At 39.7% G+C, this 24597-nt stretch overlaps 1 protein-coding gene across 7 annotated transcripts in view; it reads right to left on the bottom strand.

Annotated features, from left to right (window-relative positions):
- Window positions 1–23207, bottom strand: part of CFAP206 (cilia and flagella associated protein 206) — a 59867-nt gene extending 36660 nt beyond the window's left edge. Inside the window, exons 1-7 of one of the 7 annotated variants that reach the window (XM_014585883.2) lie at window positions 22976–23207; window positions 21508–21616; window positions 20587–20670; window positions 17389–17479; window positions 9774–9962; window positions 8409–8567; window positions 7273–7481 (exon numbers count right to left, since the gene is read on the bottom strand). In XM_014585883.2, the coding sequence (XP_014441369.1) occupies window positions 7273–7481; window positions 8409–8567; window positions 9774–9962; window positions 17389–17479; window positions 20587–20670; window positions 21508–21616; window positions 22976–23091 (957 nt within the window). In that variant the 5' untranslated portion in view covers window positions 23092–23207. Of the gene's footprint in view, window positions 1–7272; window positions 7482–8408; window positions 8568–9773; window positions 9963–17388; window positions 17480–20586; window positions 20671–21507; window positions 21617–22079; window positions 22194–22222; window positions 22274–22383; window positions 22520–22735; window positions 22822–22975 lie in introns of those variants that run through there. The other 6 variants (XM_014585884.2, XM_006143405.3, XM_006143404.3 and 3 more) reach the window with 6 other exon arrangements.
- Between the last annotated feature and the right edge of the window lie 1390 nt (window positions 23208–24597).

The following is a 24597-nucleotide window of genomic DNA, read 5'->3' as shown; positions in this document are numbered from 1 at the left end:
AAACCTCTCCAAAAAAAAAAAAAAAAAGAAATATTTTGTGAAGGATAATGTTCTGAAATACAACAAATGTCATTTTTTCAAATGTATAAAAGTACTCTTAGATACAATATCTAAATGGATTCCTGAGAAGTAGATTCTTAAGAGCCCACTTTGTTTAGCTGTATAGCTATAGTTTTCCCACTTCTCAAAAGTAAGACTAATGAAGCGTTCACCTGAAAACCAGTGTGAGGGGCCAGCAGGTGGTGTGGTGGTTAAGGGCGCTGGACTCCCACATGGCTGACTGCGGTGTGAGTCCCACCCCTGGCAGCTTATTTTCTCACTTTCTCTCTCTCTCTTTCTCTCTCTCTCTCTCTGTCCCTCACTGGTCAAGTTAAAATAAAATAAATATTAATAAATAAATAAAGTTAAATTTAAAAAATGTCTTTAAAAAAACCAGTGTGATACAAACATTTCATAAAATGACATTCATGAATTTAGAAAAAAAAAATCTTAAAAATCACGGCACTGAAAGAAAACTACATATTTCTTATACAACAATAATCTGATATTTTAGTTGCTAAATGTTGAATTTGGAAATAATTAAACATATTTCTATTATGTGCTAAGTATAGTAAGGATAATAATAATCTGAAATGCATACTTAAAAGTACAAAAGGGGTAAGTACAAACAAGAAAACCAAAGAATAGAAAGGTAAGTAAATTGGTCAAGGATATACACTAAAACCAGGGAAGAATCTGGGGCCAGCAGGTGGTGTGATGGTTAAGGCACTGGATTCCCACATGACTGACCTCGGTTCGAGTCTCAGACTTGGCAGCTTGCTTTCTCACCTTCTCTTTCTCTCAGCCTCTCTCTGGTCAAATTAAAAACTAATAATAATAACAAATAGAATTAAATAGATAGATAATTTTTTAAAAGGTGTGTGTGGGGTTAAGAATCACATATCTACCCCAAAACCATCTGAAACCAAGCCCAGCTCCTAAGCATTACACTGAATTGCCTATGAAGTGACCAGAAACAGTGGTACTTGATTGACAAAAAAGAATGGCATTTAGGGATGGCTCCATGGCCCAGTGATTAAGGTAGTCAGATCCCACATGGCTGCCTGTATAGTTCAAATCCCAGACCCAGTGGCTTGAGAAACACACTGGCATGTAGCCATGTGTGCCCAAGATCCCCACAAAGGAGGGAGAAATGGAGAGAAAGAAGGGATTTTGATGTGACCATTCCCCCTGGGGGCAGGTGTTTTCTCCCTCTGTCTGTCTGCCCCTGGCAAGCACGTATGCCCTCTAGCGCACACATGCACACATACTCACAAACGCCATTTATTTGAAGAGAAAAAGTGCATTTGACTTCTCAGATATCTGAAACCTAAATAAATGCTTTACTGGACTTTTTTTTTTTAATTTGCTATAGGGCATATATACACTTGCCAGAGAACCACAGTGAGACGGGGAAAGTGAGAAAGCACCCACTGCCCCATGGAAATGGCTACACTGTAATCTTTTCTCTTCCATTTCTCCTCCTGGGATTTTGGGCATGCATGCAGATGTGCCCTGCGTGTCTTTCGAGACCCTAGGTCTGAGACTCGAACCATGCAATTGGCCATGTGGGATCCAGCCCCCTTAACCACTAGACTGTTGTCAAATGTCAAAAATAATTACTTTACAAGGAATATCAAATACCATTATTGTATTTCAGTTGACAAAATTTCTCATTCATAAGTGCAACATGCATATTGTTTTAATTTTACCTACACAGCTAGTTGAGCATTTCTTTCTTCTCTCTTCTTTTCCCATACAATATTATCTATCATATCTATCAGGTTTCTTGACCACCTCTCAGAGGTTTTTCTCCCTATTATGTGTTAGTTTTGTTTTAGAAATCAACTATGAACATGCAGTCTTCAAAGACTTTTTAAATTTGTGCAACACCAATGAAAAACAGAAATAAATCTGTATATGTTCTCCAAAGTAAAAGTTGCCTTTGACACATAAAACTCATTAAAAAATACAATTAAAGATACTTTAGACACCCTCCTCTAACCTGTGTTGCAGAGACCATTCACAGAGTAGGCACCCAGAACTTACTGATTTGTCCCGTTGATGTTCTAGGACAATTGCAATTGCTTTATTTACATTTTACCAGAAAGTATTTATTTACAACCATGTTGTTTTTAGTTGTAATGTTATTCTGTTAGGAATGCTACCATTAAAAAAATATTATCATAACATAATCAAATACTTATAGGAAACATGTGATCCCTGAAGTTTGTCTTCTCTATCTTAAAAAAAAAAAAAAAAAAGTTAAGGTCCTCATACTTCTATGGGTAATTTTCAAGAAGTCTAGACAAATTCATAGAAGCAGAGATTAGATCAGTGGTTTCCCAAAGCTAGGAGGAAGAGGAAACAAAGGAGTCGCTTTCAGTGAGTACAAAGTTTCAATTATCCAGATGAATAGGCTCTAGAATCTGTGCCCAACCTAGTGCCTATAGTTAACAATAGCACATTGTACACTTAAGAGTGTATGAGGGTAGATCTCATACTAAATATTCCTACTAAATAAAAATAAAACAAGTGCAAATTCCACATCCTTGTTTTTATTTACATTTACAGAAAAAAACCCGAAAAGCTCTGCGAATGGGCACTGTAAAGAGATTGAGGGGAGGAAGCCCACAAAAATTTTGACTTAGAGGTTTGAAAAATTGTTCTGGCAAATGTAGCTTTTAACTTGCACAATAAGTGTCGGGACCAGCAGTTAGCGTAACGGCTATGTCGCTGGACTCCCACGTAGTCGACTGCGGTTCGCGTCCCGGACCCGGTGGCTTAAAACTCACACCGGGCATGTGTGCGTGCGTGCCCAAGATCCCGAGAGGAGAATGGAGGAGAAGGGATTGCGGCATGACCATCCCCACTGGGGGGTGATTTCTCGCTTTCTGTCTCTCTGTCTTCCTCTGTCTGTCTGGCGAGCACACGCGCCCTATAGTGAAAACCTCTCAAAAAAAACCAAAAAACAAAAAACAATAAGTGTCTTTCTCTGTGTGGTGGGTGCTTTGTACTTAAGATGGAATTCTGATGCCTGGGCTAAGATAGCAGATGAGTCCATGGTCACCACTCCCCTTTCTTTTCCAAAATATTCAAATTTGGTCATTCCCACAGATAAAGCCCTGATCAGAACTCACCACCACACCCAGGCTATAACTGGATTTATTTTTAGAGGTTTTTGCCTTAAGGCACATACGCTTGCTGGAGAGACAGAGACCGTAAGAGGGAAAATGAGAAATCACCCCTTGGGGGGATGACCACACAGCCATCTCTTTTCTCCCCTTCTCCTACTGGGATGTTGGGCACGCAAGCATACATGCTCGGTATGAATTTCAAGTCACCAGGTCTGGGACTTGAACTGGGACTGGCATGTGGGAGTCCGGCAATGTTACCGTTACACCATCTGCTGGCCCTTATCATTGGATTTTTCAGTGTTTACATAAACTTAATGTGGCTCTGGCAAGAGAGAAGTTTTAAAAATCAAAATCAATACTTGAAAAGTTTTATTAAAATCTGTTCAAATAATGTGACCTTTAAGGAAAAATATTCACAGATTTCCAGATAGGGAAAAAAAATGTCAGCTAAAAGAAATTGACATATTTTATAACCTAGAGACAATACTGATTAATTCAATATCTATTCTGTAATAATCAACCTTAATTATAACAGATAGCTCGATGAGAAAGAATTGGATAGTTAAAAACGAAACAATAAAGACTCAATAACAAAGAGTCTGAAAGTTAAAAAAACTCATTCTGGGGAACCAGCAGTTAGCGTAATGGCTATGTCGCTGGACTCCCACGTAGTCGACCGCGGTTCGTGTCCCGGACCCAGTGGCTTAAAACTCACGCCGGGCGCGTGTGCGTGTGTGCCCAAGATCCCGAGAGGAGAATGGAGGAGAAGGGATTGCGGCGTGACCATCCCCCCTGGGGGGTGATTTCTCGCTTTCTGTCTCTATGTCTCTCTCTGTCTGTCTGGCGAGCGCACGCATCCTACAGTGAAAATCTCTCCAAAAAAACAAAAAAACAAAAAACTCATTCTGATCCTGCCTTAACTATGTATGAAATAGCCATGAAGAGCGCTAAGATAGGAAAGTTAACCTTCTTGGGGCCAGCAGGTGGCATGTAGGTCAAGGTGGCTGGATCCCATAGGGCCATCGGTACAGTTCAAGTCCCAGCCCAGGTAGCTTAGAAATCACGCTGAGCAATGGGCATGGGTGCCCAATCCTGAGAGCAGAGTGGAGAAGGAGTTGTGGCATGGTTATCCTCCCTGGGAAGATACTTTCTCACTTTCTCTTTCTCTCTCTCTCTTTCTGTCCCTTTCCAGCAAGCATGTGTGCCCTGAAGCAAACTACCAAAATAAATAAATAAAAAAGGAAGACATTAACTTTCTCAATACCACAGCAGCTTGGAAATGACCTATTGCCTGCAAAAATAAAAGCTTTTCAGTTTGTTCCCCTACCAAAATGAAACCAGAGCTGTTCTGTGAAGGCCATAACAATTAAAATTACATCATCATCATCATCAATATCATCAATTTATTGAGCTCTAACTATGTACCAGGTACTGTTCTACCTTTTTTTTTTTTTTAACATAGTGGGGACTACTATTATGCTAACCCCACTTTACAGATAGTGGAAGCCAAGATACAAAGAAGTTAAGTGATTTAATTAAGAGGCACAATCAGGACTTGAAGCCACACAGTCTATTGCAGAGCCCACAGGCATCATATCTACATTCTACTCACTGTCTCTCTGGCTTTGAGAGATGGACCCCCAATGAGAAATTAAGACTGTAGGTTAATTAAATGATTACAATTCATAATTGAAAGCTGTGACAAGTCACTGAACAATGAACAACATCCTTACAGCATATGACAGCTTCCCAAGGTTCATTCTTATAATATCCCCTCTGATAGCAGCTGACAAAAGTGAATGTATGGTTCTGTTTCTGGGGACCTTTATGAATGTAAGATAAACTGATTAGAAAACCCTCATAGTAAAAAAAAAGGACCAGCAGTTAGCGTAATGGCTATGTCGCTGGACTCCCACCTAGTCGACCGCGGTTCAAGTCCCGGACCTGGTGGCTTAAACTCACGCCGGGCGCATGTGCATGTGTGCCCAAGATCCCGAGAGGAGAATGGAAGAGAAGGGATTGCGGCATGGCCATCCCCTCTGGGGGGTGATTTCTCGCTTTCTATCTCTCTGTCTCTGTCTGTCTGGAGAGTGCACACGCCCTATAGCAGAAACCTCTCCAAAAAAAAAAAAAAAACCCTCATTGTAGCTGACCAGTTGTATATGGCTGATAGCCATAAGTCAATGTTAGGGAAACATCTACCCCAGAGGATGACTTGGTTTTGAATAGTTGATCTGGAGTCCTCTGTTTTGAAGGTAATTAGATAGTGGGCCAGATGTGAAGTCCACATCTAGTTTGTCTCAATGAAATCATATCAGGATGCTTAATCAGGATGTTTATCTCTTTATTCTCTATAGCTAGGTAAGGAGAAAAGACAGATCAACTGTATCCAAAAGTAGTATCAGTTATTTAGGTAAAGGTGACAAGAAGATGGGGCGAGCATACATTCTATTCTATGCCTCAAGAAACTGATAATCACTCATACGAAAGACAGTTCCACTGGCCCTGTGTTTTATGGTTACTGGAAAGTAGGGCTGTATAAAAGTAAATTCTGACTAGTGAGAATACTATTTGTTGTCACGCAGTTAACAAACTGTCCTCCATGGAACTCTAAGGTAGCACGGGGATATCCCTTAGTAAAAGGGTCCTCTAATCCCCTTACCTAAATATATGTTTATATATTTTTTTTTGGGGGGGGAGGTTTTCGCTATAGGGCATGTGCGCTCACCAGACAGACAGAGACATAGAGACAGAAAGCGAGAAATCACCCCCCAGAGGGGATGGTCACGCTGCAATCCCTTCTCCTCCATTCTCCTCTCGGGATCTTGGGCACGCATGCACACACGCCCGGCATGAGTTTTAAGCCACCGGGTCCGGGACGCGAACCACGGTCAACTACGTGGGAGTCTGGCGACATAGCCATTATGCTAACTGCTGGTTCCCTGTTTTATATTTTTGAGATTCTGAATAAACTTTATCTGGAAGAAAGATCCATAATTGCCTTAAAGGAAAAATTCATAATAGCCCAGCCACAGTAGTGCAGCAGTAATTCAAATGCCTATAAGGCTGGAAGCCACATGGCTGATGGTGAGGTCAGAGCCCTGGGTCAGCTTAACACATGCCTGACACAAGTGTGGGTGCCTAGGAGCCTGAGGAGCTGAAGGGCTGGAGAAAGAATAACGGTGTGACGAGATCCTGTTGTGATGTCTCTCTCGCTTGCTCTCGTGTGTATGTACTACCATTTAAAAAAAGAAGAAAGAAAGAAAGAAAGAAAGCTTTTAACTACCACTTTCCATACCTTCCAACTCTTTGGGGATATTTTTCAGCTTGCTCACTAGATCTAAAAACATTAGATATTGGGACCAGCAGATGACACAGCAGTTACATTGTTGAACTCCCACATGGCTGACTGTAGTTTCAGTACCGAAGCTGGTGGCTTGAAAATCATGCCATGTGTGTGTGTATGTGTGTGTATGTGTGTGTGTGTGTGTGTGTGTGTGTGTGTATATGTGTGCCCAAGATCTCATCCCAGGAGAATAAAGGAGAAGGGACTGTGGCTTGGACATACTCCCTGGTGGGTGATTTCTCACTTTCCTTTTCACTGTCTCTGCCTCCCTCTCTCTCTCTCCAGTGAGTGCATGCACCCTAAGGCAAAAAAACTTTCAAAAAAAGAAAAATCAGATACAAACATCTCTTCTACAGTTTTTACAATAAAAAAAATATAAACTTTTTGAGTATCAACCACCTGCTAAACAATGTGTCAGACACTTGTTTCTAGTTAAAACAAACAATACTGTACAAATATATGTGGACACGTGCATGCCATTGCTTAACTGTATGCGTTAACATAACAGTCTTACTATGAATATCAATGAGAATACACACTATAAATCAATTTCTACTAATATATTTTCGTCAATATAAAAATTCAACTCTCCCATTTCTGTTTTAATTCCTGGTCTTACTGATGCAATACAAACTGAGCACTTCGTGAAGTTGCCTCCTTAATATAACCCAGATCTACCTGGTTTATCCCTTAATACATAAAAGAAATTACTTTATATGGAAAAGGCCCAAACCTGGGAAATTAACTCACCAAAATGATCTGAAGGAAGATCTCATATTGTCGCACATTATACAGCGCTTCTTTCAACATATATGGCTGAAGTTCCATACTAATGAGTGGGTTCTTTGTCACTTTCTCCAAGATGGCCGTGTAGCGGTATATCTGCTCCTGGGCAGTCTCAAGCTGCGAATCAATGTGCTGAGTGGTGGCTGGGATGGCTTCATGTAGAATAGCTGGCACTGTTTTTAAGGGTATAAAAAGACAGTAATGAAGAAGTCTAAAAAGAATAGAGGAAAAAGCCTAGAAAGTAGTAATATTTTAGACATTAAGTTTTTCCCCATCAAATGAATAATGATGTATGTTTCACGGGTTCCATATCATGAGGAAAAGCATCCCCCCATAAAAAACCCTGTTCAAACAAGATTGTCAGAATGACAATAAAAAATTAGAGATTGGCTTTTGCCCTTAAAATATGAAAGTTTAAATAATGGGCACAATTTGTCATTATGTGTTATTGACCGTGTGCCTCTAGAACAGCCACGGATCCTGCCTTATCTTCTATTTGTGAAAACAAGGTGGGGAAAGCATGTTTCTTAACTGGCTGCTGAAAAATCGGGTGTAGTTAATGAAATGAAAAGATCCAAGAGGATATATTTGCAAATCAATTCAGGATCATCTGTTAGGCTGTTAAATAATTATTCCATTATGTATCTAAAAAGTTTGAAAGTACTAATGAACTATTTAATTAAGGACGTATCAGTAGAAGTAACTTCCTTGTGGATTTGGTATATCCTCTTGGATCTTTTCATTTCATTAACTACACCCGATTTTTCCTTCCAGGGTGATTTTTATCTTTCATATCACAGAGTTCTACTCTCTTTTGGTGATCTGGACACAAACTCCCACTGAACTGGGCAGGGCAAGTCTCTGGACAGCTTTCTCTGATTCATTTTCCCATACTAGCTTAATAGTACATAAAATGTAAAGTCTATCTCCAGCAAAAGCAAATTAATACACGTTATAAACATGCTCATTCTAAGAAACAGTCAAAACCACCAATCTCAAATCTCAGAATGTCAGTGGTGTGTTGTGTGTTATTCTCCCCATTGTGCAAAGAATATTTGAAACATACATAACTTTTAGAATTAACCTAATGATATACCCACAGTCATCAATGCCTTCTCCTCCTTTTCCACAGTCTCTGTTAAATAAACGTATGCCAGTAACAATCATGGTGAGTTCTTTCAGCTGGCGCTCTTTGTCCTTCTTAGAAAGAGTTAGAAATGTTCCAAGCTCAGCCTGAGGGAAAACACTCTGTAGGGCAGCTAAAATAGACCATAAAAAGAGGGAAACAAAAGGATAAAGTGATCCAAATTTAAGTTACAAGTTTCTTTTAGCAGAAAGTTCAGAGGATGGTCTTTGTTTTATTTTTAAAAGTTATTTATTTAATTTTACTTATTATTATTATTTTAAAATTTGCTATAGGGAACACATGCCCACCAGAGAGGGAGACAGAGAGAGAAAGGAAAAGTGAGAAAGTAAGTCATCAGGTCCGTAACTCAAACCATGATTGGCCTTGTGGGAATCTAGCACCCTAACTACCGTGCCACCTGCTTGCCCCACGACTTGTCTTTCTAAAGTTACTTATTAGAATACCTAGTTATGGAATACATAGCAAAATGTATCATATCAAAGCTGAGCTATTGAAAACAATGTCACCATCCCATGTCCATTTATAATAATCAAGCATCTATGATATTTTGACAATAGGCATGAAAATAAACTTTGTAATTAACAGTCTGAATAGAAAAATTAATGCTTTAAAATAATTATGTGTGAAAGTCACAGGCAAGCTAGACATCTTTCCTCTTTCTCATCTCATAGTGTATGGGGCTAGCAGGTGACTTGGTGGTTAAGATGGTTAACGGCCAGCCACAGTTTGAGTCCTGGACTCGGCCACTTGAAAAACCATGCCAGACATGTGTGTGTGCATGCCCAAAATCCTGGGAGAAGAATGGAGGAGAAGGGACTGCAGTGTGGCTATCCCCACTGAGGATTTCTCACTTTCCCTCTCTCTCCAGTGAGTACATGCTCCCAATAGAAAAAAGAAAACATAAATAAAAGTGTGCTAGTATTTCCTGAGGACAAAACAGCGCTCTTTTCTATTATCCATTTTAGGTGTCAACTTCTTTCATCAATATGAAATTTCCTTTTCCATCAGTCCCAGCTTCCCAAGCTTGGTAACCTTAATCATGCTACCAATGTTTCTCTAATGAAGTGTCTCCAGATATACACAGCTTTAAGAAGTTAACCGTACTTCACTTTCTAGAACTGGCACTTGAGTTTTAGAATTGATAACAAGTGTGAAAGGAATATAGGTAAGATTCCACTTCTTATTTATGCTGTTTTTCTTTTATTCAGATAAAACAAGGAACTCCAATCTTTAACATTTCTAATTTAATATATTTTAGAAAATAGAATGATTATCTATTTTTCTTATGAAATAATGAAAATTATTTCTACTTCTTTACCTGTTGCTTCTCTGACAATTTTGATGTCTGTAGGGGCCCCGAGCCCAGAGCGTAGTAACACATAGCTGACAATCTTTCGGTAGAGACTTTCCAATTCTTCTCTACTACACGCTCTGTTGTCTGTAATTTCTCTGCTAATAGAGCCCAATCTGGACTCTAGGACACGGTGATGTTCTTCAAGAAATTCCCCTAAAATTGGCAGATGACAATGTTCCATTCATTTAGTACTACAAATTGTTCTCATATACGGGCCAGAGTAAAATTGGCTTGAATATAGCAATTCTACTACATAAGCACAAGTACATTTTTAAAAAATTATTTATTTAATTTTATTAATTATTGTTATTATTTAATTTGATTTGAGAAAGAGAGAGAGAGGGAAAGTGAGAAAGCAAGCCACCAGGTCTGGGACTCGAACTGTGGTAAGCCACATGGAAGTCCAATGCCTTAGTCACCATGCCACCTGTTGGACCTTGTACCTTCTTTTTTATTTGGAGAGGTTTTTGCTATAGGATGTGTGTGCTTGCCAGAAAGACAGAGAGAGACTGAGAGATAGAAAGCGAGAAATCACCCCCCAGGAGTGATGGCCACGCTGCAATCCCTTCTCCTCCATTATCCTCTCAGGATCTTGGGCAATCGTTTCTCAGCCTTTTGGCTAAGATCAAGTGTAGGATCTTGGGCACGCATGGATGCACATGTACCTGGCGTGAGTTTAAGCCATCAGGTCCGGGACTCGAACTGCGGTCGACTACCTGGGAGTTCAGCGACATAGCCATTACACTAACCGCTGGTCCCAAGACCCTGTACCTTCTTAAGATGTAAAATGAAAATTTTTAAAAGCGACCAGCAAATAACCTCCAAAAGAAAACCCAATGGAAAAGGCTTAACATAATGACTTACATGGAATATTTTTATCAAGACACATGAGACTTTAAACAGTCAAGCCAAGCAATGAATAACCAAAGAGCTAAAATCTCTCAATTAAACAGAAAGTAAAGAAAACTATTTCTAAAACACATTTATATTTCATACCACATGTGAACACATCATTCTATATGTACTGTATATTTATACTCTATGTAAGTACATGCAATATAAAAATGCATGTAGTCGGACCAGGAGACGGTGTAATGGTAACATCACTGGTTATATCCCCCATGGCCAAACATAGTTTGAGTCCCCGACACAGTGGCTTGAAACTCATGCTGGGCACAAGTGTTTGCATGCCCAAAATCTCAGGAGGATAATGGAGTTTGCAGTGTGGCCATCCCCCACGCAGGGTAACATCTTGTTTTCTGTCTCTCTGGCGAGTGCACATACACTACAGAAAAAAAAAAAATCTCCAAGAAAAAGCGTATAATATATATCCCCTTAATTATGTGTATTTCTATTTCAGTTCTAAACAAATTACCTCTAAATACCATTACTGATAATGTGATGCCGCATTAAGAACTGTACCCTGGGACCAGCCTGTGGTGTGGTAGTTAGGCAGCTGCTAGATCTCACATGGCCGACTGCACATTTTGAGTCCTGGACACAGTGGTTTGAAAAATATGCAGGGTGTATGTCCATGTATGCCCAAAATCCTGAGAGAAAAATGGAGGAGAAGGGATTGTGACATGACCATCCCCGTAGGGATGCTTTCTCCCTCTCCTCTTTTTCTGTTTCTCTCTGGTGAGTGCACATATCCTCTAGGTCAAATTAAAAACAAAACAAAAGAAAAGAAATTAAACAAATTTATCCCTCCTGCCTCCTGTGATATGCTGAGGTATAGGTTTTTGTAGCAAGAGATCAAATTTACCAGCAGTACTATTCTGGAAATGATACAACCCACATTAGTTTTGTAAGGGTGATAATTAGCATACTAATGACATTCAGTTCTTATCTATAATCTTACCACAAAAGTAACTGAGGACTTTTTGCAAATTAAAAATATATAAATTGTCATCAAAAACAAAAGTTAGGTGATCTCCCTTGCTGCTAACTGTCCAGTATGACCATAAGCCATGGTGATATTAGTAGTACCAGTGACTGCTCACATTAAAATGATAGACATGGGGAACTGAAGATTTTCTGCCCAGACTTCATCCTCCTGAACCCAGAGACCTATGTCAGAGTAATCCTCAGTTTCCTCAGAACCTGCTGCACAAAGGGAGAAAAACGGAACTGCAGAGATTGCAAATCACTTCCTGCATGTCTCTGAATGTGCAGATTTAACTCCAACAATTAGGAAATAACGTATAATCTATCAGAAGACCAGAAACCATCGCAGAGGCACAAGAAATATGAGAAGACAAGAAAATGTCTCTCCCTCAAGGGAAAAGAATAACTCATCTTCCACAGACAATACAATGGAACTCATGGAAATATCAGAAAAACGAATGTAGAATATTCATAATGACAAAGCTAACAGAGATCCAAGAGAAGAGAGACAATGAACTCCAGAATATGCAGGAGAAAAGAGACAATGAGTTCCAGGAGGTGAGGAAATTCTTGCACAATTTGAAAGAGGAAATACAAAGCATAAAAAAGAATCAAATGGAATTGTTAGAAATGAATGCTGTAGCACAGGAAATCAAAACCTCCCTCGAAAATATTAAAAGCAGATTAGATCATGCAGAAAATTAAATTTCAGATGTAGGAGACAGAACCTCTAACCTAGGAAAATTCACCAAAAAGACTGAGAACATTACCCCCAAAAGTGAGAATAATATACAAGAAATACTGGATACCATTAAATGCCCAAACGTTCGGCTAATCGGAGTCCTAGAAAGTGAAGAAAGTAATAAGGGCATTGATAATCTATAACATGAAATCCTGGGAGAAAACCTTCCAAATCTAGAGAAGCATTCAAATATCCAGACCCAAGAAATACAAAGGACCCTGTATAGAATCAACCCAAGAAGATCTCCAAGGCACATCGTAGCCAGATTGGCCAAAACCAAAGACAGAGACAAGATACTAAAATTGGCCAGAAAGAAACATCAAGTTACTTTCAAAGGATATCCCATCAGGCTAACGTCAGACCTCTCATCAGATGCAAAGAAAGCAAGGAAAGATTGAGAAAATACATTCAGTGTTAAGTGGAAAACGATTTCAACCAAGAATACTATACCTGGCAAGATTATCCTTCATATGGGAAGAAAAGACAAGAACATTCTCAGATCAACAAAACCTGAAAGAATTTACCAACAACAGACCAGCTGTCCAAGAAATGCTGAAGGAAGTGCTATACCAGGAAAACTAGAGTCAGAAAGACAGGAATAAGAGTACAAAAAACAACCAAGGGAATGACCAACTTAATGGCAGGAACAAATCTGGAAAGATCCCTAACAACATTGAATGTTAACTTCCAGAATTTAAACAGAAAGATCAGACCACAGTAACATTGCAAATTCAACAGAAGAGAGATTCATTACATGAGACTGAACTGATGAAATAGAATTTTAAGACTTTTAACTAAAACATCAGATTTTCTTCAATGCTTTGTTTTCCAGATTTAAGGATTTTTGTCTTCTCCTGAACTGTTGATAGGTTTATCTACCTATTGTCTGAACTGAATCCTAATTGTTTTCCTGGCTTTAAGCCTTATGCACACTTCTCTTAACATTTTTTTATTTTGATCTCTTAAAACTAAAACTGTTTTTCTTGAAATTAAAAATACATTAAAGAAATATCTATTTAATGACTACAGTAAGCTATATAGTCCCAGCTATGTGCTACTTTATAGTATACTTATTCTACTCACTGAGGTTTACGCCTAAAGTCAAACTTGTATTCACAGATATGCATATATCAGCTGCACTTGCTATTGAAACTATTTAGATAATTAAGATCTTTTGTGAATCAATCAAATGTGAAAAAAAAAAAAGGCATAGAACAAAACCATAGATACCAGAGGCAGTGTGGGAGGAGGGTGGGAAGTGGCAGAGGGGGAGAGGTAGGGAATCAAGGGAGGAAAAAAAAGCAAGACATGTAAGAAACAAGAAATGAAAAATTATTCACTGATGATAACACATGGTAATATCCTTGATTGAGCCAATATGCAGTGCATTCTGTATGAAAAAAAATCTCAATTTCTATACTGTAATGATGTACAGTGAATGAATGTAAATAATTTTTTTGGAGAGGTTTTTGCTATAGGGCCTGTGCACTCGCCAGACAGAGAGAGACAGAGAGACACAAAGCAAGAAATCCCCCCCCAGGGGCTGGCCGCGCCACAACCCCCTCTCCTCCATTCTCCTCTTGGGATCTTGGGAACGCATGCACATGCACCCTGTGTGAGTTTAAGCAACGGGGTCTGGGACTTGAACCGTGGTTGACTACATGAGAGTTCAGCAACATAGCCATTACGCTAACTGCTAGTCCCTGTAAATAAATTTAAAATAAAAAATAATTATAGACACAGGGCCAGCAGATGATGTCATGGTTATGTCGCTGGACTCTCACATGGCCAACTGCAGTTTGAGTCTCAAGACCTAGAGACTTGAAACTCACATCAGTTGCATGTGTGTGCATGCCCAAAGCCCAAGAGAAGAATGGAGGAGAAGAGATTGTGGCACGGCCGTCCCTCCATGGGGTGACTTCTCACTTTGTCTCTTTGTCTCTCTCAGTTTCTCCAGCAAACATATGTGCCTTATAGCAAAAAATCTCTCTCTGAAAAAAAAAAAAATTATTGACATTGAGGCCAGCAGGTGGTGTGGTGGTTAAGGTGCTGGACTACCACATGGCTGGCCATAGTTTGAGCCCCAGACCAAACAGCTTGAGAATCACACTGGGTGCATGTGTTTGCATGCCCAGAATCCTGAGAGAATAGAGAAAGGATTGTGGTGTGGCCATCCCCTTGCGGTGTGTGTGTGTGTGTGTGTGTGTGTGTGTGTGTATGTGTGTGATTTCTCACTTTCTCTCTCTCCGTCTCTCTCCAGTGAGTGCATGTGCCCTATGGCAAAAACCTGGAAAAAATTATAGATATTAACAGCACAGTATAAGTTGTTGGAAGATAATAATTGTATATTTGATGTTATAGTAGTTAATAGGCCTGTGTTGGGCCTATTATTGAGTATATTAAGAAGCATACGGGACCAGCAGTTAGCGTAACGGCTATGTCACTGAACTTCCATGTAGTCAACCGCAATTCAAGTCCCGGACCCAGTGGCTTAAACTCATGCTGGATGCATATGTGTGCATGCCCAAGATCCCAAGAGGAGAATGGAGGAGTAGGGATTGTAGCGTGGCCATCCCCCTGGGGGGATGATTTCTCGCTTTCAGTCTCTCTTTCTCTGTCTCTCTGGCAAGTGCACACGCCCTGTAGCAAAAACCTCTCCAAAAAAAAAAAAAAAAAAAAAAAGAAGCAGCAGCATATGTTTTGTAATATAACAATTAAAAATTTTTTAAAAATTAAGTTTCATCAATTCCATGACCATTTTATTACTTTAAAGTGTGGTAGTTAAAGGCACTGAACTCCCACACAATCGACCGCAGTTCAAGTCCCAGATCTGGACTTGAAGGCAATTCAGAGGTTATTTGTCTAGAATCAACATAGAACAGATTGAAACTCATGAACAGTGTGTGTGCATACATGCTCAAAAGCCCAGGGGGTGAATGGCAGAGAAGGGATTGTGGCATGGTTGAGCACCCTGGGAGTGATTTCTCACTTTCCCTCTCACTGTCTTTCTCACTGTCTCTTTCTGTCTCTTTGACAAGTGTATGTGACCTATGGCAAAAAACCTTCAAAAAATGTTTTTTCATTATCAGGCTGACATAGGAGGTTTGTAAGCTTGAGACTGGCCTGGGCAACACAGCAAAGCCATGCCCGAAACGGGCTTGGTGTGGTGGCATGGATCTGTATCACAGCTGCAAGGCTGAAGGGAAGATTGCCACATGGCAAGATGCTGGGTTTTTTTTTTAAATTCATTATTATTAAGCAAAAAAGTAATATATATTCTTTTATATCTATAATTTAACTAAAGCTCTAATATATAGAGAGAAAAAAGACAAAATCACCAACCAGTTAGTAATAATGTTATTATAACTTTAGAGGCAAAGGCAGTCTACAGAGGAATTTATTTTCCTTTTTCTCTTGTTTCTTTTATCTTTGATGTATGCATTAAATTATTTACATAATATAAAACCAGCAGTTGGTGTAATGGATATGCCACTGGACTAACATGTAGTTGACTGCAGTTTGAGTCCTGAACCCAGTGGCTTAAACTCCTGCCAGGTGGGTGTGTGTGCATGCCTACGATCCCAAGAGGAGAATGGAGGAGAAGGGATTGCAACATGGCCATCCCCCCCCCAGGGGGTGATTTCTTGCTTTCTGTCTCTCTGTCTCTCTCTGTCTTTCTGGCAAGTGCACATGTCCTATAGCAAAAACTTCTCCCGAAAAAAATTATTTACATAATAAAATATGCTCTAAATTCAAATTTCCCATCATTCATTTAACTTTGGGGTATTTGCACAATTCAGATAAGTATTATGAGATAATTAGATTATACCAGGAAGAAAAAAATCCATTCCAGGAACAAGAAAATCTATACATTAAAAAACTTTGAATTTCAGTGGGCTGGATGTTTTAATTTTTAATTGATATGTATTGGTGCCAAAAAGGTTTAAACACAATAGACTTAGAAACATATTATGATAAGAATTTTAATTGAATTTTTAAAAAGAATTATTTAATTTATTTTAATTTGACCAGAGAGAGACACAGAGAGAGAGGGAGGGAAAGTGAGAAAGCAAGCCACCAGGTCCAGGACTCGAACTACTGTTGGCCATGTGGGAGTGTCCAGCACCTTAATCACCACGCCATCTGCTGGTTCCCAGATTTTTTTTAATAGACCATAGATTAGTTTTTTTTTAAACACCTATTATGCCATGAATTCACAGGGAATAGGTTCCAGAAGCTCAGGCTCCTTTCCATTGATTTTCACAAAGTATGCTTCTCTGGGTGGAGCGGGCCGGTGCTTCAATTGAACCCAGGTACCTTTCTCTTTGGCTTCCTTCTTTTTCTGGTCATTTTCCCTCACACGTTTTAGGAAGTTATCTCTGTTCTTGGAAGGCTTAATATGCTCAATATGCACATTAATTCTCTTGGCAAGGATCTTGCCCTGAACTTGTTTGTTCACAACAATGCCAACAGCATGCTGGGTAACACTGTAGACTCTTCCAGTTTTGCCAAGGTAACAGTTGTGGGCATTCCTTTTTGAATAGTACCCACTTCCTTGATGTCTACAATATCATCTTTCTTGTAAACTGGCATGTATGTCGCCAAAGGAACTACTCCATGTTTTCTAAAAGGCCTAGAGAACATGTGTGCCGCTCCTCTTGCCCTTTGTGTTCATCTTTTTGGTTAATTACTGGGAGATGGTGGTTCTGGCCAAAAGCCTGAATTGACTTTTAACACTCACAGAGGCCACTGATGTTTTTCTCATTTAGCATTTCCAATATTATTATATTTTTCAAAGCTGGAAAACATTCCAAAGATTAACAAAAAAAAAAATTGTTAAATGCTTCAAACAATTCGATTCACTGATAACCAAATGAAGTCCTTCTTACTTAATATAGAATATGAATTCTTAAAAAAAAAAGAGTATCAAAATAGGTAGATACATGTTACCTCGGTTTGTATAATTCATGTCAAAGTAGACTTGCATCTTAATGGTGTCCAAAGATGGATTTTTATTATCCAATAGCCGACTCACACAAAGCTACAAAAGAAAAAAGCCCATCAAAGTTTCTAGTTACATTTTTTGAACATGTATTTTTCTATAGTTATTTTCAAAATAAAGGGAAATACTAAAGCAGTAGTTCTTGATATTTATGCACAATAACCCCTTTCGCTAATTTTCTCTCTTTGAGGACTTCAGACTTTACAGTTTACCCAATGAACAACATTTATTAAGTAATAAATTGTTTTCCTTGAGTTAACCGCTGTTATTACCACTCCCAGGGAGTTGAAGGCAAGAAACCTAATGTTCGTTAGTCCAAGAAGTCTAAACGTGGGTAACTATTTCATGAACTTCATGTCCCTGTCTAGAACTCTTCCACAGTTCCCGCTTACTATTTATTAGAGCCCTGAGTAACTCTAAAGCTGGAGGTCACACGCATTACACGAAAAGCTTTGGCAGCTACCCTCCTCTGCTTACAAAATTTCTCTGGCTCTACCTTGTCTTTCAAAGTTTCTTCTGATCTGAGCCCCCACACAACTCATTCCCCCTCTCTACCTGGCCTCTTCAGATTAGAGGATCAACCTGCATTGTCCTTTCTCCTTTCCTTCCCATCACTCTCCTGTCTTCTCCACTCCTCTCCCGTCTCACCCCTTAGGCTTTATATCGGCAGCTGGCAGACAAACGGTGCTATGGCTCTCTACTCACATCCCTGGAAGGGCGGCAGACCTGCTTTTCTGTGAGGAGGGAGAGGCGAACACGTGGCTTCGGGTTGGACATGGTCTCAATAGAAGCCTGTGCACCTGGATCTCTCCAAAAGAGAAGCACTTTGCTAAAAGCAGTCTTCACAAATCGAAAGATTAGTTTATCCACATGATTTTTATTGGGTCGTCAGAAAGGTCATGACATGTTTTTCCATGTTTCTGTATGCTAGTGTATCATAACTTTCCTGACAACCCAATATTTGAGAAAAAAGGAAGACATTTTCGACACATGTATTATGATATACACTGGCTAAAAGTATGATAGAATTAAGTTTAATTCTTCCAAAATAATAGAGTTGAGGTAGGGAAGAAAAGCCCGTCTTGAGCCATGAAAAGGAGAGAAAGCTGGGCACAGTGGTATATGCTTATAATCCCAGCTACTCTGGAGGCTGAGGCAGGGGAGGCAGGAGGATCCCAAGTTTGAGGTGAGCCAAGAGAACATAGTGAAACCCTGGCCCTCAAAAAAAAAAAAAAAAAAAGTTAGAACAGGCTGGGACCACCCATGACCTTGTAGTTAGGGCAGCTGGATTCCACATGACCAGTGATGTGGTTCGAGTCTAGGACCCAGTGGCTTGAGGAACATGCCAGGTGCATGGGGCATGCATGCCCAAAGTCCTGAAAGGAGGAACAGATGGAGGAGAAGGGATTGTGGTAGAACTGGGAGGTGCTTTCTCCCTGTCCATCTGACAAAGCTAAAACAAACAAACAAACAAAACCAGGATATATAGTACATTTAAAATCAGCCCAGAAAGACCAGCTCTATGTTGTCCTGTGGAATCATTGTCTCTACTGTAGAATCATCCTAACACTATCTTCCTAGCTCCAGGCTTTCAAATCTTTTCTTGACCCCTTCACATCTACAGATAGACCTTTTCTCCACTATGTGAATTGCTGGCTGTCAGAGAAGATGCAGAGGATGAAAGGTTTCCCTGCCATTTTCATGAGTCCAGAAAATGTCCTTAAACAAGTTCAAGGATATGATTCAAATCCTTTGTATGTGGGGGAGGAGAGAATTCATTAATCCCAGGGGGAAAATAATGTTGATTTTTTTTTTTTTTAGGAAATATAAATTAAGCAACTAAATTCAGTGAGTCAAATTTAAAACATATGAACAACATTATAATATCTCAAATTCTTTTAAATAAAAACTTTTTTAGAATTATTTTATTTTATTTTTATTTATTCATTCATTTATTTTTTTAACTTGACCAGAGGGAGACAGAGAGAGAGAGAGAAAGGGAGAGAAAGGAAGAAAGCAAGCCTCAAGGTCCAGGACCAGAACTGCGGTCAGCCATGTGGGAGTGTCCAGCACCTTAACCACCATGCCACCCACCAGTCCCCCATTCAAATTCTTGACTTCTTTAGTTCTTAAAGAGGATTTTTTCAGGTATAACTACTTCACTTATAACTATGGATAATCTTGCTTTGGTTTTAATTTTCCCTTTAGAATTGAAAACATAAATTATATTGAGTCAATTATATGAATCTTAATTTAGAACTACGCAATTTAGTACTGCTTAACTTTATAGTATATGGCCAGCCGTTAATAATTGTCTAAATGTAATAACAGATTAATAACAAGATATCACTCAAATACTGTTGCAGGTACTGCTAGCTGCTCAGTATCCATGACTCTCCTTCCTTATTAACAGAGCCCTAATACGGTTTATGACAAAGATTTGCTCATCTGAGAAAGAATGAAAAATAAATGATGCAGAGTCACGTAGAATATCACTCTAGTTGAGTTAGCCTGTGGTGTGGTGGTTAACATGGCTAGATTCCACATGGCCTATTATGCAGTTCAAGTTCTGGACCCAGTGGCTCGAAAAACAAGCTGGGTGCACATGCGTGCATATCCAAAATCCTGAGGAAAATGGAGGAGAAGGGATTGGTGTGTGGCCTTATCTTCTGAGGAGTGCTTTATCACTTTCCTTCTCTCTGTCTCTCTCCATGGAGTGGCATGTATCCTATAGCAAAAAAAAAAAAAAAAAAAAAAAAAGAAAAGAAAAAATACACACATACACACACACATACACACAGATGGGAGGAATTTTGGGGAAAGTATTATTTTCTGAATAGAAAGTGACAGATACAGTTAGCACACCTATTTCACCTTTTGTCCTTTTCCCTTTTTCCTTCCTAGAAGTAGAGAGTAGTTATTCTGTGACCATGGGATGAAAGCCGTATGCAAAGGATGGTAGTCTGGGAAGGCTCTGTATCTTTAGACACTGGTTCATATAAAAAATAAAATAAATCCCTCACTTGTTTGTACCATTATTCTATGGCCTTTGTTTTATGCATATGAAGGCAATAATGCCTAATACAAATGATATATTTAGAATTGAGAAAGAATACTTCCAAATATGAGGTCAGTCGGATAATCACCTTAACAAGTTTCTGCACATCGCTTTTCACGAGGGTTCTATCCATATTAAAGCCATTACTTGGATCCAAGACAACAGCTTTCACCTGAAAGTAGGAAAGAATACATGAAGTAATTTTAATTCATATCATTATAAAGTTAGTTAAAAACATGAATATGTTTCCATTCTTAAAGCTACCTTTTGATTTTTCAGGGATTGCTTTTTCAACTGTTTTTGTTACCCAACCCATTAGAACTTTCTTTAGAGATTTAAGAAAGGAAGAAATAGACGTCAAAGCTGAATATGGTACTAGAAAAATTATATGGGGAAATAAGTTGAAAGCAACGGGTAGACTTTAGATTCAGACTAAAAGCAAGAACAGAGAAACAGCAGCAATGAGTAAATTTTACAACTGTAAACAAAAAAATTCCTATAACAGTAGAACATTATATTCATGTTTCTAAAACTCATCAAGATCTTCTAAGTGGGACCAGCAGTTAGCATAATGGCTATGTCACTGGACCCCCATGTAGTCGATCGCGGTTCAAGTCCCAGACCTGGTGGCTTAAACTAGCGCCGGGCACATGTGCGTGTTTGCCCAAGATCCGAGAGGAGAATGGAGAAGGGACTGTGGCGTGGCCATTCCCCCTGGGGGGTGACTCCTCTCTTTCTGTCTCTCTGTCTCTCTCTGTCTTTCTGGCGAGCGCATGTGCCCTATAGCAAAAATCTCTCCAAAAAAAGAAAAAAAAAAAGATCTTCCAAGTCGGTCCCTACAAATATGCAACTGACATTCTTTATGGACTTTCATAAAATACTTTCGCTTACTTGCCCTATGATCTCAGTATGTTTTCAACTGAAAAAAATTCACAGAATTTTAAGGGAAAAATAAGTACTGCATAAAATTTTTTTAAAAACGTAGTAATTTGCAACATTTCATACTTACCATAAAAGCAACCAGAGTTTCAGAAACGACCTCTCCATGGGCTGCACATTCTTGTCCTATTTCTCGTATGATATTCTTTATAACACTTTCTGCCTGAGTGGGAGGCATTCTGGTGAAATCAGACAATGATATTTTTATTGCATTTATATATTTTTTCTGCTTTAGATTTCTTCACTATTGTATTTGTAAGGAGTCATAATATTATCCGATAATGTATTAGTATTTCATTAGTATTCTCTCATTTTTCATTAATTTTTAATGAAATTTGATGACAATGTAATTGGATCTACAAAGGACTGAAGCATTTCCTGTTTACTTAAATAATGGCGGATGCCAAAAGTATGTAATATCATGATGTCTTCTACTTGATCTTAGCCAAAAGGCTGAGAAGCAATATAGATAGATAAGAATTTAAACAAAAAGTTTAATAGTATTTGAGGGAATAAAATAATTCACGAGAAGCTCAACCACCTCCCCCCATCTGTGTAGGCGGCAGAGAACAGTTTGAAAAAGGAAATGCAATTCCACTAAATAACCTTTCATAACTGCAAGAATCAGAAAACAGTTCTTGCCTGGCTCATCTAAATTCCCTTTTCTGCACATCCAAGTTGGAATTTAGGTTCTCGATAAAGACATAAAAGCAAAACATATCATGAAAATTATACATCATTGGAAAAAAGACAATGAAAATGCAGTGGTCAGTAATTCCACATACTATAAACAAGGAAAAAAGTGGTAGGCTTTAACCGAGTTTCAGATTTTCCAGAGTATCAATAGCTGAGCACAGGGGAACCTAGCACGTCGACTGTAAAAGGGCAATACGCAGTAGGCAGTGTCAATCAGCGTTATTGGCGTTAGGGGCTGGGCAGGTCGCACCTGGCATTTTGTCCTGTAAAACCAGGTTGCCTGGATTCCATTGTGACCGACCGTTGTCTAGCGGTGAGATTTTTGTTCACTTCTTAAAGGTGCAGTTTCCTTTTCTGGAAACTATGGATACCATCACTACCTCTCTCCAGAGTTCTAAGGACCGAGCTCCCTACGTTTAGAGGTTAGAATACCCAGGAACCAGCTCTCGGGGCTGGCGGGCGGCGCGGGGGCGCGCCTGTGGGCGTGTCCGAGAGACTCTCCGGGTGCGCGTGCGCATGTGCGTGCGCGCGCTGTTGGAGGAGTGCCGGGGTTGCTAAGGACGCTCCTCAGACCTCCCCCGACCCGACTCTCCAACCGCTACCTGGCGGGCGGGAAGGCTCTGCGCTCTGCAGTGCGGGTGGAGGTCTGACCTGCGGGCCTGTGCGCTTCCGGCCAAGGGCGACCGCTGTGTCGGCTCAGCGGCGGCGGAGCCAGGGACGTCGTGACTGAATTTCGTCTCGATAGGACGGACGGGCGGCTCCAGAGGCCCGGGCTTGCCCCACGTCACCTCCTCACCCAGAATACCTCTGGTTCAGAAGCGCGAAGACCCAGGCGGACTGACCTTGGCGGGAATCCGAAGCAGCGGCCGCGGCTAGCGGATTCTGCCCTGGGGCCCTCGCCGCGGCCTGATCTGCTGCCTGCTTGGCTACTGAAGCCCCAAAGCGGCCGCGTAACCATGGAGACCGAACGCTGAAGCCTGGGTGGGCGGGGCCCGAGTGGAGGGGGCGTGGCTGGGCTGGACCTGGAGAGTGTTTTCCCAAAGGATGGGCAGGAAGAACTTAAATAAAAATTGAACCACATTAAATAAATAAATAAACAAATAAATAAAATTTGAAAACAGAAGTCCCCACAAATCCCAAGCAGACCGGGCATGCTCCCTACATCTCTGTGGTTAAGACTGTCGAACATGAAATTTCTTAAATAAGGATACTAACTTGCTACATGGGACCATCTAGGGTGGTTTAAAAGGACTTAGGAGAAAGAGGAGGAGACTTTTAGGATGGGAAAACGGAGGGGTTGTATTTTCCACTAATTAAGTTCTCCTAGAAGTATCTAGTTTTTTGTTTTTTTTTTTTTTTTTTTGGTAAATAAAAATTTTGGGCAAGTTTGTTTTTTTTTTGGTAAGTAAAAGTATTGGGACAGTTAGCGTAATGGCTATGTTACTGGACTCCCATGTAGTCGACCACGGTTCAGGTCCCAGACCCGGCGGCTTAAACTCACGCCGGGCGCGTATGTGTGCCCAAGATCCCAAGAGGAGAACAGAGGTGAAGGGCTTGAGATGTGGTCATCCACCCTGGGGGTGGGGGATGATTTCTCACTTTCTCTTTCTTTCTGTCTCTCTGTCTCTGGCAATTGCACTCACCCTATAGCAAGAAATCTCTCTTCAAAAAAAAAGAAAAGGCATGATACATTTTGGTATAGAAAAATACATCCTGACTTTTCTGTCAATCCAATATTTATTCAATAGAGCATATGCATTACACTGGCTTTTTTTCATATATATTACATTTTATTATAAAAAGTAAAAGCACAATAATGTAGAACTTCTTTTTTTTTTTTTGAGAGGCCTTTTTTTTCCCAATAATGTAGAACTTTAGTTATACTTGTTGACCATCAATAATTAATGGGGCTGTATTTTCTAAAATCTGCAAAAGTTTAAAAAAATACAGAGACTGTGCTTTTGTTTCATTGCATTCTCCACTATTATCCATACACCACACAACAGCGGGCTTTCAAAACAAACAAACAAAGCCACAGTCCTAGTGTTAGTCCATGTAATACATCCGTTTTCCAGCTGTGAAAGTTACAGAGAAAGTTACAGAGAATCCTCTTATCCTGTTGAACCCCCCTTTCCACAAAAAGACTTGATAATGATGAGAAAGCAAAGCAGTGCAAGTTACCCTCATTCCTGTTGTGCTTAGGATAAGCATGAACTATCTTTGTCCACTTTCCTATACCCTTTCATTCAGGAGGATCCTGCGATCACTTCTTAACCATCTTTCAGAGATGCCTTTGTAGAGGTTACTTACAAGGGGCACAGATGTGAAGAGGCAGGAAGAAGTAGAATTTCCTGATGCAAAAATAGCATAGCATCTTAAATTCATTTGTCTTTCCCTTAATCTATTCTTCCTAGTGACCATAAAACATCTTTAAGGGTAACAAATAATGAATGAAAGCATTCTT

Source organism: Tupaia chinensis, unplaced genomic scaffold (genome assembly GCF_000334495.1).
Source record: "Tupaia chinensis unplaced genomic scaffold, TupChi_1.0 Scaffold000097_1, whole genome shotgun sequence".
Classification (NCBI taxonomy): domain Eukaryota; kingdom Metazoa; phylum Chordata; class Mammalia; order Scandentia; family Tupaiidae; genus Tupaia; species Tupaia belangeri.
Note: the sequence above shows the minus strand (reverse complement) of the source record. Positions and strands in the feature narration are given on the sequence as shown.